This window comes from Cantharellus anzutake (assembly GCF_015039405.1).
Source record: "Cantharellus anzutake strain C23 chromosome Unknown EI90scaffold_104, whole genome shotgun sequence".
Lineage (NCBI taxonomy): Eukaryota > Fungi > Basidiomycota > Agaricomycetes > Cantharellales > Hydnaceae > Cantharellus > Cantharellus anzutake.
In genome coordinates this window covers 1-12,883 of record NW_024067054.1, presented here as the reverse complement: position 1 = coordinate 12,883, position 12,883 = coordinate 1, and the positions used below count along the sequence as shown (strand labels likewise).

Below are 12,883 nucleotides of genomic sequence, written 5' to 3'. Positions count from 1 at the left end.
ATACAAACAATACCACAATAACAATACCTAACAACAACATCAATAATAAATTTGTCACGGTAAAAAGAGCCAGGTGGAGGTTGTATTGTCGGTATAGTGTCAGTGTCATGAGCGATATTGTAGCGGAGTTGACAGAATTTATTTGTTCATTTGATCCGCTTTTGTAGTATTATTACGAAGTGGCTGGAGGCCTGCCTACGTCTTTTCCCACTTTCTCAGCGCTCATGCCTTCGCGTCGGCACCTTCCAGACTGGCGAATCCTACTTCGCTGCAGCAGGGTGGAACTTACATGTGCACTTCAGACTACCCGTTGGCACCTAAGTTTCTTCTTGCTCTCGCATTGCACTGCTTTTTCCCAACCACCCACCTCCTCCCCAGTTTTCCTCGCCCATGTTATGCCGTCCCATTGCATCCTGTTCTTTTCATTGTATTGCCCTCTGAGCCCACCTCCCTCAGTATCCTCTCGATAAAGTTCTTCCATCATAAGCTTGATCTGGAAGTCCAAATGTGCATCCGCCAAGTGGGGTCGTACCAATCATGGAGATACAGGCCAGGGAACTTAGCCTATATATATCCGTTCCAGTAGCGATGTTGCTGTATGCTCCATGCATCCTGTATCCCTTGCAACCATGAGGGAGACACTAGTCGGAAATGCGTCCTCCGATGGGGGATGATGGCAGGCATGGAGTCCCATTGAAAAGAAATTTTCATTCCATCCATGGCATAGGCTCAAACGAATGCACGATGAATCATGTCGTACGAACTGAGCATGCAATGGCCATTCAATCGGAACTCGGCATCCATGTTGTGGTCGGAATAATCGTGGTAAACGAATGAGGGGTCTGCTAGGATCTCGGGGTACATTGTATGGCATAATATTGGTGCGCGGTAATTGATCTCAGGGCTGGACTATAAGCATGAAGCTCAGTCTCAGCCAATATGCGTGAAGAATTGAGGAAAAAGAAATGAATGAATATATCCGTGGGCCTGGCACGGATTAGTCTGAAATAATAGGTGGCTGTCCGGGCGAGTTCCTCACTCGGACATGGGAATGTGGCTGTACAAAAACTCGTCCGGCCTACCTTCCATACCAACACAAACGAATCGCCCTATTCGTGAGTGCCTCACAAGAACCGTCTGATGATAACTCTATCTTAATGCCCTGTGGCCTCGTGATGACGTGGCAGTGCGGCTTTCCCATCGTGACACCCTAGCGTACATGGGGGAATGCCTATACATGATGGATATTCTGGTTGGTATCTCCGGGTGTCATTGTTCCTCGGGGTATGTGGTGTCTGTGGGTATTGTCATGTTAAAAGTGAGAAATAAAATAAAAACAAAAAGCAGTTATGTCTGTCCGTCTATCCCCAGCATCTCCTGCTCCGCATCTGTTCTATGTGCCGCGCGGCCGGTCCGTTATCGTTGGTTTTCCGTTTGTCGCCTGTCTTGGACTTTTTAATGAAAAACGCGAGTCTCTATGCCTTTCACTTTGCCAATTAGCATGTTGAACTTCATCTGGTTCGCATCCTAGTAGGTGTTTATGTCTCCTCATCCAGGGGCATTCCATCAGAATGTGTCCTCATCTGTGTCGGTTTCCTGCATTGGTATGCTCTGCTCTCCAACGTGATGCTGAAGCGGTGGTAGTATTCTCCTATGTGAGCGTGTCCTGTTCAAAATTGGAGGAACTCGGCTGAAGGTTTTTCTGTCGAGTTTTCTGAACCGTTTCGTGGGTCTGAGTTTGGGTGCTAGCTGGTTCGCCGCATAGAAACCCAACCTCGGAGGGTTCGGTGTGTTCGTCCATCGGTGTGTCCAGGCTTCTTCCATCTCTCTCTTGCGTAGACTTTCTACGTATGAGAGGGATTTAAAGTTCGGTCAAGCTGGTCTGAGTTTGGCCCCTCCCTTTGCTAGTTGGTCGGCTTTCTTGTTCCCTGGTATACACCTGGGCACCAGTGCAGTGCGATTTTCGACTCCTCGAAGTCTGTTAGGACTTTGCACATGGTTTTCCTGAAGTCCCTGGCTAACTCCTGTGCCTTATGCCGCTTACTCTGAACGACACGTTTTAGTGCACCAGTGTTGTCTGCATAAATGACGATGAGGGTGGGTTTAGACGACTTTGCCACATGCGTAGCCTATGGCGCCGAAGCCCGTTTTTATCTTGCCATCTTCCTTGTATCGGGATCCGTCCGAGTATACGAAGAGGGTGTTTGGGTCGGCTTCACATTCTGCAACGAAATTCATGTGGTCATCCGGCTTGAATGAGTTTCCGGGGATTGCTCGTCTGGTAGTAAGGAGAGACGATGGGAGGAAAGGTGCGATGGTCACCATATTGCGTTTTTGCGATGACTGGGATCGTTTGTTCGCTAGGTAACACGGAAGTGGTAGTTATGGACCTGAGTTGGCCTGAGTCAGCCATAACGTCGGCGCTATCTCTTATACATGCCTGTAATGAGAAGGTCATGCAGGCGCTTCAAGCTTCCACAAAACAATGGAGAAGGTCTGCTCAGCACGGTGCAACCAGGCTCCCTGAGCTGGTGGCTGCATGGCCAAGTACAGCCCCCCTGGGGTGTACCTGTTTGAGCAAGAGCGAGACAAGCGCTCAGCACGGTACTGGATCGCCTCTGCCAGGACTTTTTTTTTGTCTAATAGCGCGGGTCGTGCCGGGCGACCGCTTCTCGCTCTCTGATTGGCTCATTCCAGGGGGATCACGTTAACACCGAGTTTTTTCGGTTTGATGGATATGTAGTGGTTTCGACAAATTTTCGACACTGGGAGCAGTGACCATGGCAGCCGAGGCACGTGATGTGCATGTCGATTAATCTTATCCTTATAACTGATGGACACCGCCTGAAGCGGCAATACCCGCTACTCCCACATCGATGCAGCATCGCAGCCCACTTAGAAGTCACTCTGGAGCCGTCTTTGCACACCGTGGTACTAGGTGGTACTACAAATGTAAAATATTGTTAAGTTTTAAATCAGGACCGCACCCCCAGTCTGCATATACAACCCCACTGACATTATGAACCTGAATTGAACGCCACAGCAGTATAACACTCCAAGACTGGCGAAGGAGTTTATGTGATATTATTTGGTTTCAGTGAGTAAATACAAGCAAAATGTCATGACAGTGTTCGAGAGAGGGAGGTGATTGGTTTGTCAACAGCAAGGAGAGCAATGCAGACGGTGTGTAAAAGCGTGTGCGAAACCTGAGAGTAGGCAGGAACCTGAGAGGACAGGAAGGTAGTCAAAAAGAAGATGGAAAAACAAATCACAAGAGGGATATTGAGAGCGGTGCGCAACACATGCACCTTGAGTAACAATCGCTGGTCAGGGCATGGCATAGGAGCCAATTCCATTGATCGTTGATTGACAATGAAAAATCATATAGGCCGTGAGCGATCGCTTCTTTGGTTAGATGAAAATCGCAATCAGCTTCAGTGGTAAGGAGTTTAAATGGCCAGGGGCCACTTAAAAAGGCTCGGTGTGGAGAGGACGCCATAGTGTGGAGCAAGAGTTTGGGCAGGAAGGAAGTGCAGCGGGAGGGTTGGAGGATTTGGGCAGGAAAGAGTGGGAGGGTGGAGGTTTGGGTGTAGGGCCAAGTGGTGAGTTAGGATCCGCAGCGGTGAGGGACAACTTGGGTTAGCTCGGTAAGCAAGTTGAGGTAATCTGGAGTGTCAGAAAGCTGAGGTAAAAAAGGGAATAACCAATAACGGTGCTCAGGTATTCAGTTTGTGCACGCAAGACCCGCTACAGAGTAGCGGGAATTTCACACGACTACTTTTGCTCCCTCAAACTGGATGGCCGAGCTTCCGATGTTGCCCATTTCTCACGGGTGTCAGAGACCAGATTTAAGACGAAGGAATGTCTCCGTAACGGAGGGCTTTGGCCTCAGCGACTTCTGCCAGGAGCGCTGTGCCTAGTGACACGTCCGTGCCCTAACTTACTGACTGGCGCTTAGAACCTAGTGGGGGTAACTCTAGTTGATTTATCTGCTGGGGCGTAACCTATGTACAAGTAGTGTATATATATGGTTACAGCGGAGACGGTTCCGCAATTGGCGGAGCCGGACGGAGCGGAGCTAACGGGGTTAAGACATTAGCCGACTGAATATTACCGACGAGTCGGTTTGCGGGGTTAGCGGAAAGGCAGGCGTTAACCCAGAAACGGAAAGGAGGGATAGGCCCGAAGGTGGACTCTGCAGGGCAGGCGAGTGTATTGCCCAGCGGAGGCGGGAGTGCGCTAGCGGACGTCGGAGCTGTCCGGAAGTCTTCGGGGCTCCATACTTAGGGAGGCGTAGGTAATAAATTGAAATGAGGGGGTGGTGACCATCGAGGGGTACCGAGAGGTTTGCGGAATACGGGGGCTCCGAGGTTGGTGAGGGGGGAGCGGAGTTAGAACGGAGGGGTCGGAGAGCCCGGAAGTCGATGGCCGGGAATGGATATGACAACGGGGTGGCCATGCAGGTAAAAAAAATCGAACCCCCTCTGGAAACAAAAGCCTCACAAGCTCTGCCAACAAGCTCCGCCAATCACGATGGTATCTAGTGCTGAATGGTGCCGCATGGTCCTGCGTTTTTTCAGCGCTGATGGGACCTTGTGGGTGTTCACTAGTTGAGAGAGGGAATGGGTATCGGGGCGATGAGGTAGAGGCGGGCCCTAAGGTTATTCAATTAAAAGAAGTGAGTTGAAGAAAAGTAGATTACGCACTGTGTAAGCTAGCGGTGGACTGAAAAGCATTGGGGGATTGACGAAGGGTAACGATCGATAGTAATTGGAGGGCCCCAGGATATCCTCAAAATAGCCTGCTGCAATTACCACACCGATACTTGATGTACACCCCCTCGTGCAGGAGTTCCATCTCAAAGAGTGCTTCGAACTCCTCAGTTACGAAAGCGCTTGCCTCAAGTCCAACGTTTTGACTAGGCTGAGAGGACAATCTTGCTAGCTCTTCTGCTGCTGCCAAGATATACCGTTTTCTAGCATGGAAGGTGGTTAATTCTTCCTTGAGGCTCCAGTTGCTGCCTTCTGGTAAGCCAAAAAGTGTGAGGTCACTGCAAGCGACCTTTGCGATCTTGCACACATCAGGATGCAAATCTGTCAATTGGTACGCATGTGCAGTACCCTCAGGCAGGACTGACTGAAGGACCTCAGCCATCGTGTAGGCTGCAGAGGATGGTTGGCAATGATTGCTGTTGGTCAGCACATACCAGTGTGGAACTTGTTGGCAGCAGAATCTCAGAGGCTGGCTATTTGGATCCCATGCATTGTTGCATGGGTTCTCACAATGGTTCTCGATAGGCTAAGCAGTGGTTCAGTAATGGGTCAGGGTTTGGCTAGGGTGCTTACATGAAACCCTTCAAGTCCCTCTTGGAAGAACCGGCTTAAAAAAATTGCGTAAGACCCTGTTAGTAGCTCTGGGCATTTCAGGATCCTTACATCCAAAACCAACCCTCATAGTAGTGAGGGACTATGTTCCCTGCCTGTGCTTCAGAGAAGGCTTGGCGATCAAAGATAGATTGGATAACAGGACATGAATCTATCGGTAGCTCAGGGCAAACCCGAGGCGAAAAGTTAGAAACATACGTTTGATGTCCCTCCAAGACCGGACAATGGAAACCCCCTTGAGCTGAATTAGCTCACCAGGGTAAACGTCAAATGAACTAGGGGAGAATAGGTGTGACTTGCTTCTCTCCGCAATGTGCTCAAGACTTATGAGAGCTGCTCATGAAGCTCTTCTGGAACTCCATTGGCAGATGCTGAGATTTCGGCATCCCAGTAAACCTCCAATTCCACTAGCTATGGGTGGTATTAGCAATTAGTAGAGGTTACGATGATGATTCTTGCCTGATCCTCATCCTCGTCCTCATCCTCAACAACATAGTGTCAGCCAGGAGTGCTGGATTGACTCAGAGCACTCATGGGTGGGGGCCTAATACTTATTATCTTCCCCTTTCCGCCAGTCTCCACCAGAGTCTTTGCAAAGTCTTCGTCTTCACTCAACGTGGAATCGTCCATCCAGTAGACACTACAGGAGGCTCAGCTACACCCTCACATATCGTAGAGCAAGGGCTCACAATTCGCCCACCCGGTATTGAAATCCCACCCCTCCTTTCTTCCACCATACTGGACCTAGCCCAACGTCAGTCAAGTGCACTAATACGAAGCTTTTTCATTTTCACCATAAAACGAGTCTTCACTTGGCTGCTCTGACATGGGTGCAAGGAAGAGCGGGATCGATCGGTTCGGCCAATGCCAACAGCTCCTTGTTCTGTGTGCAATAACTCTTGCCCTCAACACATGCCCTTTCTCTGGAAATGGACTGCGAACGACAAGGCCACCCCGCGCCCAACCTCGTCCCAAGAGGTACTGATGCGACCTCTTTTTGACAGGCCCTGTTCTCCACGTCATGTAAGTCGACCGAAGCGACCGAACGTATAATCCCCAGGGATGACAGCTCAGAAATATACTTCATCCGTTCTCCACCACATCGTCGGATCTCATCTACCTCCTAGCCACAGCTCACTCTTGTGAGGATTGCAATCGCCCCTTGGCAGTGCAATCTCTACAGGCACAATATGGCCGGGCTCAATTGACTTGGAATCCGCGTGATTCTCATGCACACATCTCTCCAGATGCGTTGTTACGCTCTAAAAACCTTTCCCACATGCAATCCACACGCGTGTAACTCTCAAACATGCGCCTGCGTTGATTAGGTCGTTTTCACGCCAAGTTCGTGCGCTTGTACCTGCTCTGCTTACTTCGCTCGTGTTCACGACTCCCCAGGCCCACACTCATGACCTCTGGGCCATCCACCCACAACTTCCACGTCCACACGCAGGAAAACATCGCGCCCACACACGCTGAGAAGCTTGTGCTAGTCCTGCCCCATGCGTTATTCACGTGCTGACGGCATTCTACACGTACATTTGCACCTTCTAGGCACACTCCCACGTGTGGCGGTTGAGCAATACTGGTAGACACCTGAACGCAATATGTTGAATAGACTAGTCAATTAGTGACATAGCGCTTGGCAGCTACACTCGTGCTATAACGAAGGGACCTGAGGTAAGACCAAAAGATGATTATTATTTAGCCTAGCTAATCGTGACTTGTATTCCAACAATGAAGAAGGGATAGACGCCCTTGCCAGAGGCTGCTGTTATTTGGATGATCGCCACATTGGTGGATTTCTGCATGCGAATATATCGACGCTGAGATCCTGTGGTACGGTCCATGACCTTATGCCTTGCTAGACGACAATGGATCTATATGCTCCTGCTGCCATTCATGAAGACACCTTGCTCAGCCAGGGTTGAGGCCCTATAGGGGTACCGATTTTGCGCTGCTAAGCCTACCTAAGAGGTGGTTTTTACCAAGGGGCCCCAAGATCAATGTGGGGGCCCCTTGGTAAAAACCACCTCTTTGGCGGGCTTAGCAACGCAAAATAGGCGCCCTGAAAAGACAGTGAATCAATTAACATGTAAATAAGTAGCGTAGATGTAATCGAAGAATGAAAGGAGTTGGACAGAGTGAACAGATTAATCAGGTAACGTAAAAGTGAGTAGAAAATGAAGGAATAGGGCGAGTGAAGAAATGAGCAGCCAAACAACAGAACAAATGAGGAGGCAAAGGGACATCTCTATGCCCTAAGACCAAGCGAAGTCCCCCGGACCATCAAAACTCACATCTGTAGTTTGGTGGTGAGTCAAGGTTGGAATACCAGTCCCAAAGGTCAGCGTGAAGATGATCCAACACTACGTTCGAACACGATTTCAATTATCAATGAGCTAAATAGTAAGAATCGGAATACATACACGAAGTCAATGGCACGAATTATGTTATCCACCTTCCCCCCAAGCATGGCGTCCACCGTGTAGCCATTGCCTGCTAGCCACTGGAGAATTTCTATAAAGCCATCGAGGCCGTGAGGACCGAAATCTGATTCGCCAACTTCTGAATGGCCCCCGGCCGTCCCATAGCCCAAACTCCGAAGTGCTGGTCAAGTCATGGATTAATTTCCCCCTCCCATGCATCCGCGGGCGTTGCGTATAATGATAAGGTGTGCACGATCGACGTGATGCTGTATTGTCCAAAAACTGAACCTGGAATCCCTCCAGGGGTGGAGGATGGATGTCGCTTCGCTGCATCATGAAGTCGAGATATATTCGCAAAGATCGCAGGGGGAGTTACTGGGGTAATATTCGTGGAAGGACCTGGAACTGTCCTCGCTTCCACTGGGGCAGTTCTGGAGTCGGAGACGACTCGGGAGCGAGTGGGGTTACTCTTCTTGGGTGCGGAACCACTGAGGGCCCGATAATCAGGGATGGTCCGAGTACGGCCGCTTCGTTTGCGAAGCATGGGTGCTTGTTGTGGTCGTTTTGGGGAACTGTCGGAGCTCATAATTAAAGGATTCTGTGGAAAACATAATCAATTGAGGTACCACACTTGGCATTTTGGTCAACGTACGTTGAGAGGTATCGTCTATACGATGGGTCTTAATAAGAAATCCAGGAAACATGCTCTTCTCGTGCTTGGAAATGGGGATGCATTGAGGTTGAGTGCTCCACCCTCCTTGCCAGCCAGAACGATTTGACCTTGCTTCACTCGACGAAATATGGGCAGACTGAACGCTCCACCCTTCTCATCAACCAAGAAGAGCGCAGACGCTTCAATAACATGTAACCTCTATGAGCAGCTCGTTCCTCCTGCGAAAGAGCAGAATGATGACCAAGACAGCTTCAACCTCGTGTTCTTAGATAGAGTAAGAGGCTAGTGACGAATGAGATTCAGGCCATGGCAGCTTTGAGGAACTCAACTCACCGCAATGCGCTACACAAACAACTATACAGTTTGTTATGTAATCAATGCATCGCTAGCGTGACCTTGCCTGCACGTGATGCCAAAAATGTATATATTATAATAATAATATTACAATATAGCAATATTATAAAAGGAGTACATGTGGGAGATACAGAGGAACATGACGTTGCAGTGGAAAGGCACACGTGCAAGGGAAACATGGTGGGAAAGAGAACACATTATGTAATTGTGGACTCCAAAGTGACCATGCAAGCACGGAAATGACACGAATACACAAGGCAGAAAAACGACCACATCAAATAAGATGAGTCCACGGCTCGGAGACGTGCTTCATGTAGCGAGGCCTACCAAGATTCAGTTCAAGCACGATTTGCCAATTATTACCCTTAGGGTGATATTGAAGCATTTCCGCACTCGACTCGATGATACGCGGTTCTTCAGCATTCCTCGTCATCTCTTCATGAGCCCAGCGTGCAACACGGCGAATAACACCATCCATAGGGCCTGACGTTGGCCACATAGGCACAGAGAATTTCAACAGACCTTGACTCTGGAGAGAGTGGGCACCAATAAGAACCTCAAAACGATGGAGTTCAGTATCGGAAGCCTCCTGATACACTCTAGATTGTAGCCAGGCAGCTGAAAACGTGATGCATTGCATAGGACGTGTACGATCATTTTCGTTGGGGGGAGGGTGTTGGTACAGGGACTGGGGAACGAGGGGGGATACTTTTCGTACTGAAGGAACGCATGAAGATGATTCACCTTGTTCGCCTTCGGAGGTGCAGTACCGATGATAGCTGGAATATCAGCATGCTTGCACGTAAATGCCATATCCACATATAGCAAATCCACTGTGGATGTGTAATTAAGGAGCGAGCCGACATACATATCTGATGAACAAGCTCTTCCCTCCGAACGCAACTTGTCAGCCATTCCATCACGATCAGCAAGACGCTTAAAGAGCAGCTCCATAGACGGTGGCTCACGACGCCCGTTCTTCCTCGCACGATGTGCTGCGTAGACTCCTTGGGCACTGCACTTTTCCAGCCAGAGCAACTCCGGGTCCTGAACCTCATCTACCACAAGGCGATACCAGTGGCCTAGAGGTACCACAGGCCAACGCGCTGGAATTGATGAGCTGAGCATGCCAACTGACTGCGAGGGAGCAGCCACACGGCCACCCTCATTCGGCAGCGAAGCACGATACCCAATAGTCACAAGAGGACGTGTCGGCTCCCTCGCCACCGCAATCTTGGCAAGGCCGCTGTCTGATGCCTTCTGGCTTTCATTGTTCGGCCTTGAGAATGAATCCACGGATTGACTGCCCTTGCTCGGCAATGCGGCCAGTGGTGTCGCCACATTCGGCAGAGGGAGGTTTCCCGGCGCAGCCAGTGGGGAGGCAGCGACACAGCTGTCCCCAGGACGCATCGGCCTCCTCACCGCGGAATTGGCACTTTTGACGAAGTCGTTGTCTGACACCCTCGAGGCGGCAGAAGTGAGAGGAACACCATGACTCGGCGTTGTACCATGTCTGGATGGGATGGGATTCGGCAATGGAAAACGATTGAGCGGAGGGCGACCGGAGGGTCGGGAGCTAGTCACAGATCCGGAAGATGATTTTGGTCCTTCACGGCGTGTCATGCACTCCTCGAGCAGGATCTTCGACAATGGTGATGTTGGGCGTGAAGGATGGTCGACAGGGGTTGAGGAATCCGAAGTCTCAATACAAATGGGGTCAAAACAAGTGTCTCCTGGAGACAACCTGGAGGCGGGGGTAGGAGGTGAAGGAGACAATGAGACAATAGCTGGTGGATTAATGCGGCCGATGGACACGTGATGGCGCTTGGAACCTTTGTCAATATTATTCATCTCAAGGTCCATCGCAGGCCCCATGCAGACGTCTTCACGCTGCAACGGTAATCCATCTCGACCATCGTCCCGATGTCCATCATGATCCCATAATTTCAGCTTCTTTCGAGGGCGTTTGGCAAACTCTCGATCAGGTCTGTACTTATGCCAATTGCTGACGATATGGTAATCATGGGCCGACAGTTGCCTCTTCTTTTTCCCATGTCCTCGATCCCAAATCCCTTGGCATCTTTCAATGGCATCTCTGTCGTCGTCCCGCGCATCTTGCAAGAGTTGGCAGGCAGCATCCACACTCCGCTGCTCATCTGAAAACTTTCGAGCCGCCACAGTCACCCTTTCTTCATAATCGGACGAGTCCTCATCATGTTCCTGACGGGGAGGCTCGAAATGAGGATAAAATTCGTCGTCGCTAGAGCCTCCAACACTATCGCGCCAGGTACGCACTGGTTTAAGTGTAGGGGAGGATGGACGCCGCGGCAGAGGGGATGGAGGAGGCATGACAGGAAAGAGGTTATGGCCGAAAAAAGATTTAATCAACCGACACAGTTCCCCTTCTGTGTAAAGCGGATTATGGCTAGGATAAAGTACGTCTGCAAGGGCCAATTCCATCGTGATTGAGGGGTCCCGTAAACCAGGGTAGCCATGGGTTGGCCTGATGATCCAGGGTATTGGGCGAGCAGGTGTGAACTTGAGCTGCTTGAAAATGATGCCCCTTGGCCGTACTGCTGGAAGGGATGCAGACTGAACTGCCATCGCGTAAGTTTTAAAATCCGTCCCGCACTGTGGCACAAAATCTTGCCGAAGACTACCCCCACTCCCAACGACCTGAACACCGAAAACAGGAACACCGTGACGGGACAGCATTTCCATTCTTGTCCTCAACGATGGGCAGTCGTCTGCGAAAGGGAGTTCAAACACAACACCTATCAGCTCGTCGTCCACACCCAAGAAATAATCGCCATCGTGTTCATGAAGGAGCCGCTCGATGTGACAATGACAGTACCATCGACCAACGCCACCCAACTCGTACGCAAACGTAAGCACTTCATCTACGTTGTTGACTAGCCCTTCAATATTCCCCCCATACGCCTCAACCTATCCTTCCATTGAAAGGATTCTGCAGTCAGCCCATCCTGAGTTCGAGGCATTGGCACGCATTGTTCCACTAACGAAAACGTGTCCCGGATCGCATCCCACCGCGAGAATAGGTCGAACTGAGACTGTACAAACGCTTCGACCTGGAGAATATATTCATTGCTAAGATGTTTTCCGCCACGGTGGTTTTCGACAACCGAGGGACCAGGAAGTGGGGGATCAAGTGAAGTGCGATGAATGAATGGACGATACGGTGCATTGTGTGAGAACACGAGAGGCACACGAGAGATTGACGACCAGTAGAGGGAGGGAATAGGGGGAATTTTTGGATACTGAGGGGCATTGTGTATCTTTCTTCGCTCAGCAGGGGTACGATCGTGATGAAGGGTGAAGGGATAAACGGGTTGCTCGACATGGTTCCCAAGAAAGCGAAACTCCCTCAGAGTGTTAGCGTAACGAAGTATCCACATGTGAGTGAGAAAGTCTCTGGGTGGCTTTGTGGTCCGGATACCTGATGGGTCATCAATGACAAATTGTTTTTCAAGATCAAAGGAAAGGAACGTACCTGCCTGTATACGAACAGCCCATTCTTCCATACTTCGGCACGTAGTGCTGGAAGGCCCTATGGGCTCCCATTGTACGAATGTCCCAGACATGGTCCAGGTCAGCGGAGTATCAAACCCAATTCCCTATTAGTAATTCAATACACGTTCGAGAACACCACCCCCAATCGCACCATTTCAGTTGGTGTTTCAACCAGGTGGGGACCTATCGGTCCAGCTGGAACAGCAGGCTCCGTGGTTCGGGAGCATGCCGCATCACAAGCTGAGCTTGGGCCGCAGGGACGACTCGACGTCTGGTTCCGTGACATGGGAGAAATGAATGGGTTTAGACTTCGGACGCAACAAATTGACCAATTCAAGAGACAAACCACGGCAGTCATGTGTCGGTTCAAAAATGGCAGCAAATGAATGGTGAACGGCCGGTAAATCGCATATTCAGGACAATAGAGTTGGAACACATTAAATAATTGGACGACAAACATAATGGTTCAGCGAGACATGTTGGAAATCAAACGCGAAAAATGCTGTAAGGTT

The 12,883-nt window shown here is 50.1% G+C and overlaps 3 protein-coding genes across 3 annotated transcripts; all 3 read right to left on the bottom strand.

Moving 5' to 3' along the window:
* Positions 1 to 4,791: 4,791 nt before the first annotated feature.
* EI90DRAFT_3133517 (uncharacterized protein) lies at positions 4,792 to 5,154 on the bottom strand (the record flags this gene model as incomplete). Its single annotated transcript, XM_039064572.1, has 1 exon — positions 4,792 to 5,154. The coding sequence occupies one exon, from the start codon at positions 5,152 to 5,154 to the stop codon at positions 4,792 to 4,794; it is 363 nt and encodes a 120-aa protein (XP_038909603.1).
* A 2,577-nt stretch (positions 5,155 to 7,731) lies between these two features.
* On the bottom strand, positions 7,732 to 8,399 carry EI90DRAFT_3133516 (uncharacterized protein; the record flags this gene model as incomplete). The annotated part of the gene is made up of 3 exons (XM_039064571.1): positions 7,732 to 7,753; positions 7,814 to 7,994; positions 8,102 to 8,399. The coding sequence occupies 3 exons, from the start codon at positions 8,397 to 8,399 to the stop codon at positions 7,732 to 7,734; spliced, it is 501 nt and encodes a 166-aa protein (XP_038909602.1).
* A 715-nt stretch (positions 8,400 to 9,114) lies between these two features.
* Positions 9,115 to 12,657, bottom strand: EI90DRAFT_3133515 (uncharacterized protein; the record flags this gene model as incomplete). Its single annotated transcript, XM_039064570.1, has 5 exons — positions 9,115 to 9,528; positions 9,585 to 11,786; positions 11,858 to 12,297; positions 12,352 to 12,475; positions 12,523 to 12,657. 5 exons carry the CDS (start codon positions 12,655 to 12,657, stop codon positions 9,115 to 9,117), a joined length of 3,315 nt encoding a protein of 1,104 aa, XP_038909601.1.
* Positions 12,658 to 12,883: the final 226 nt, after the last annotated feature.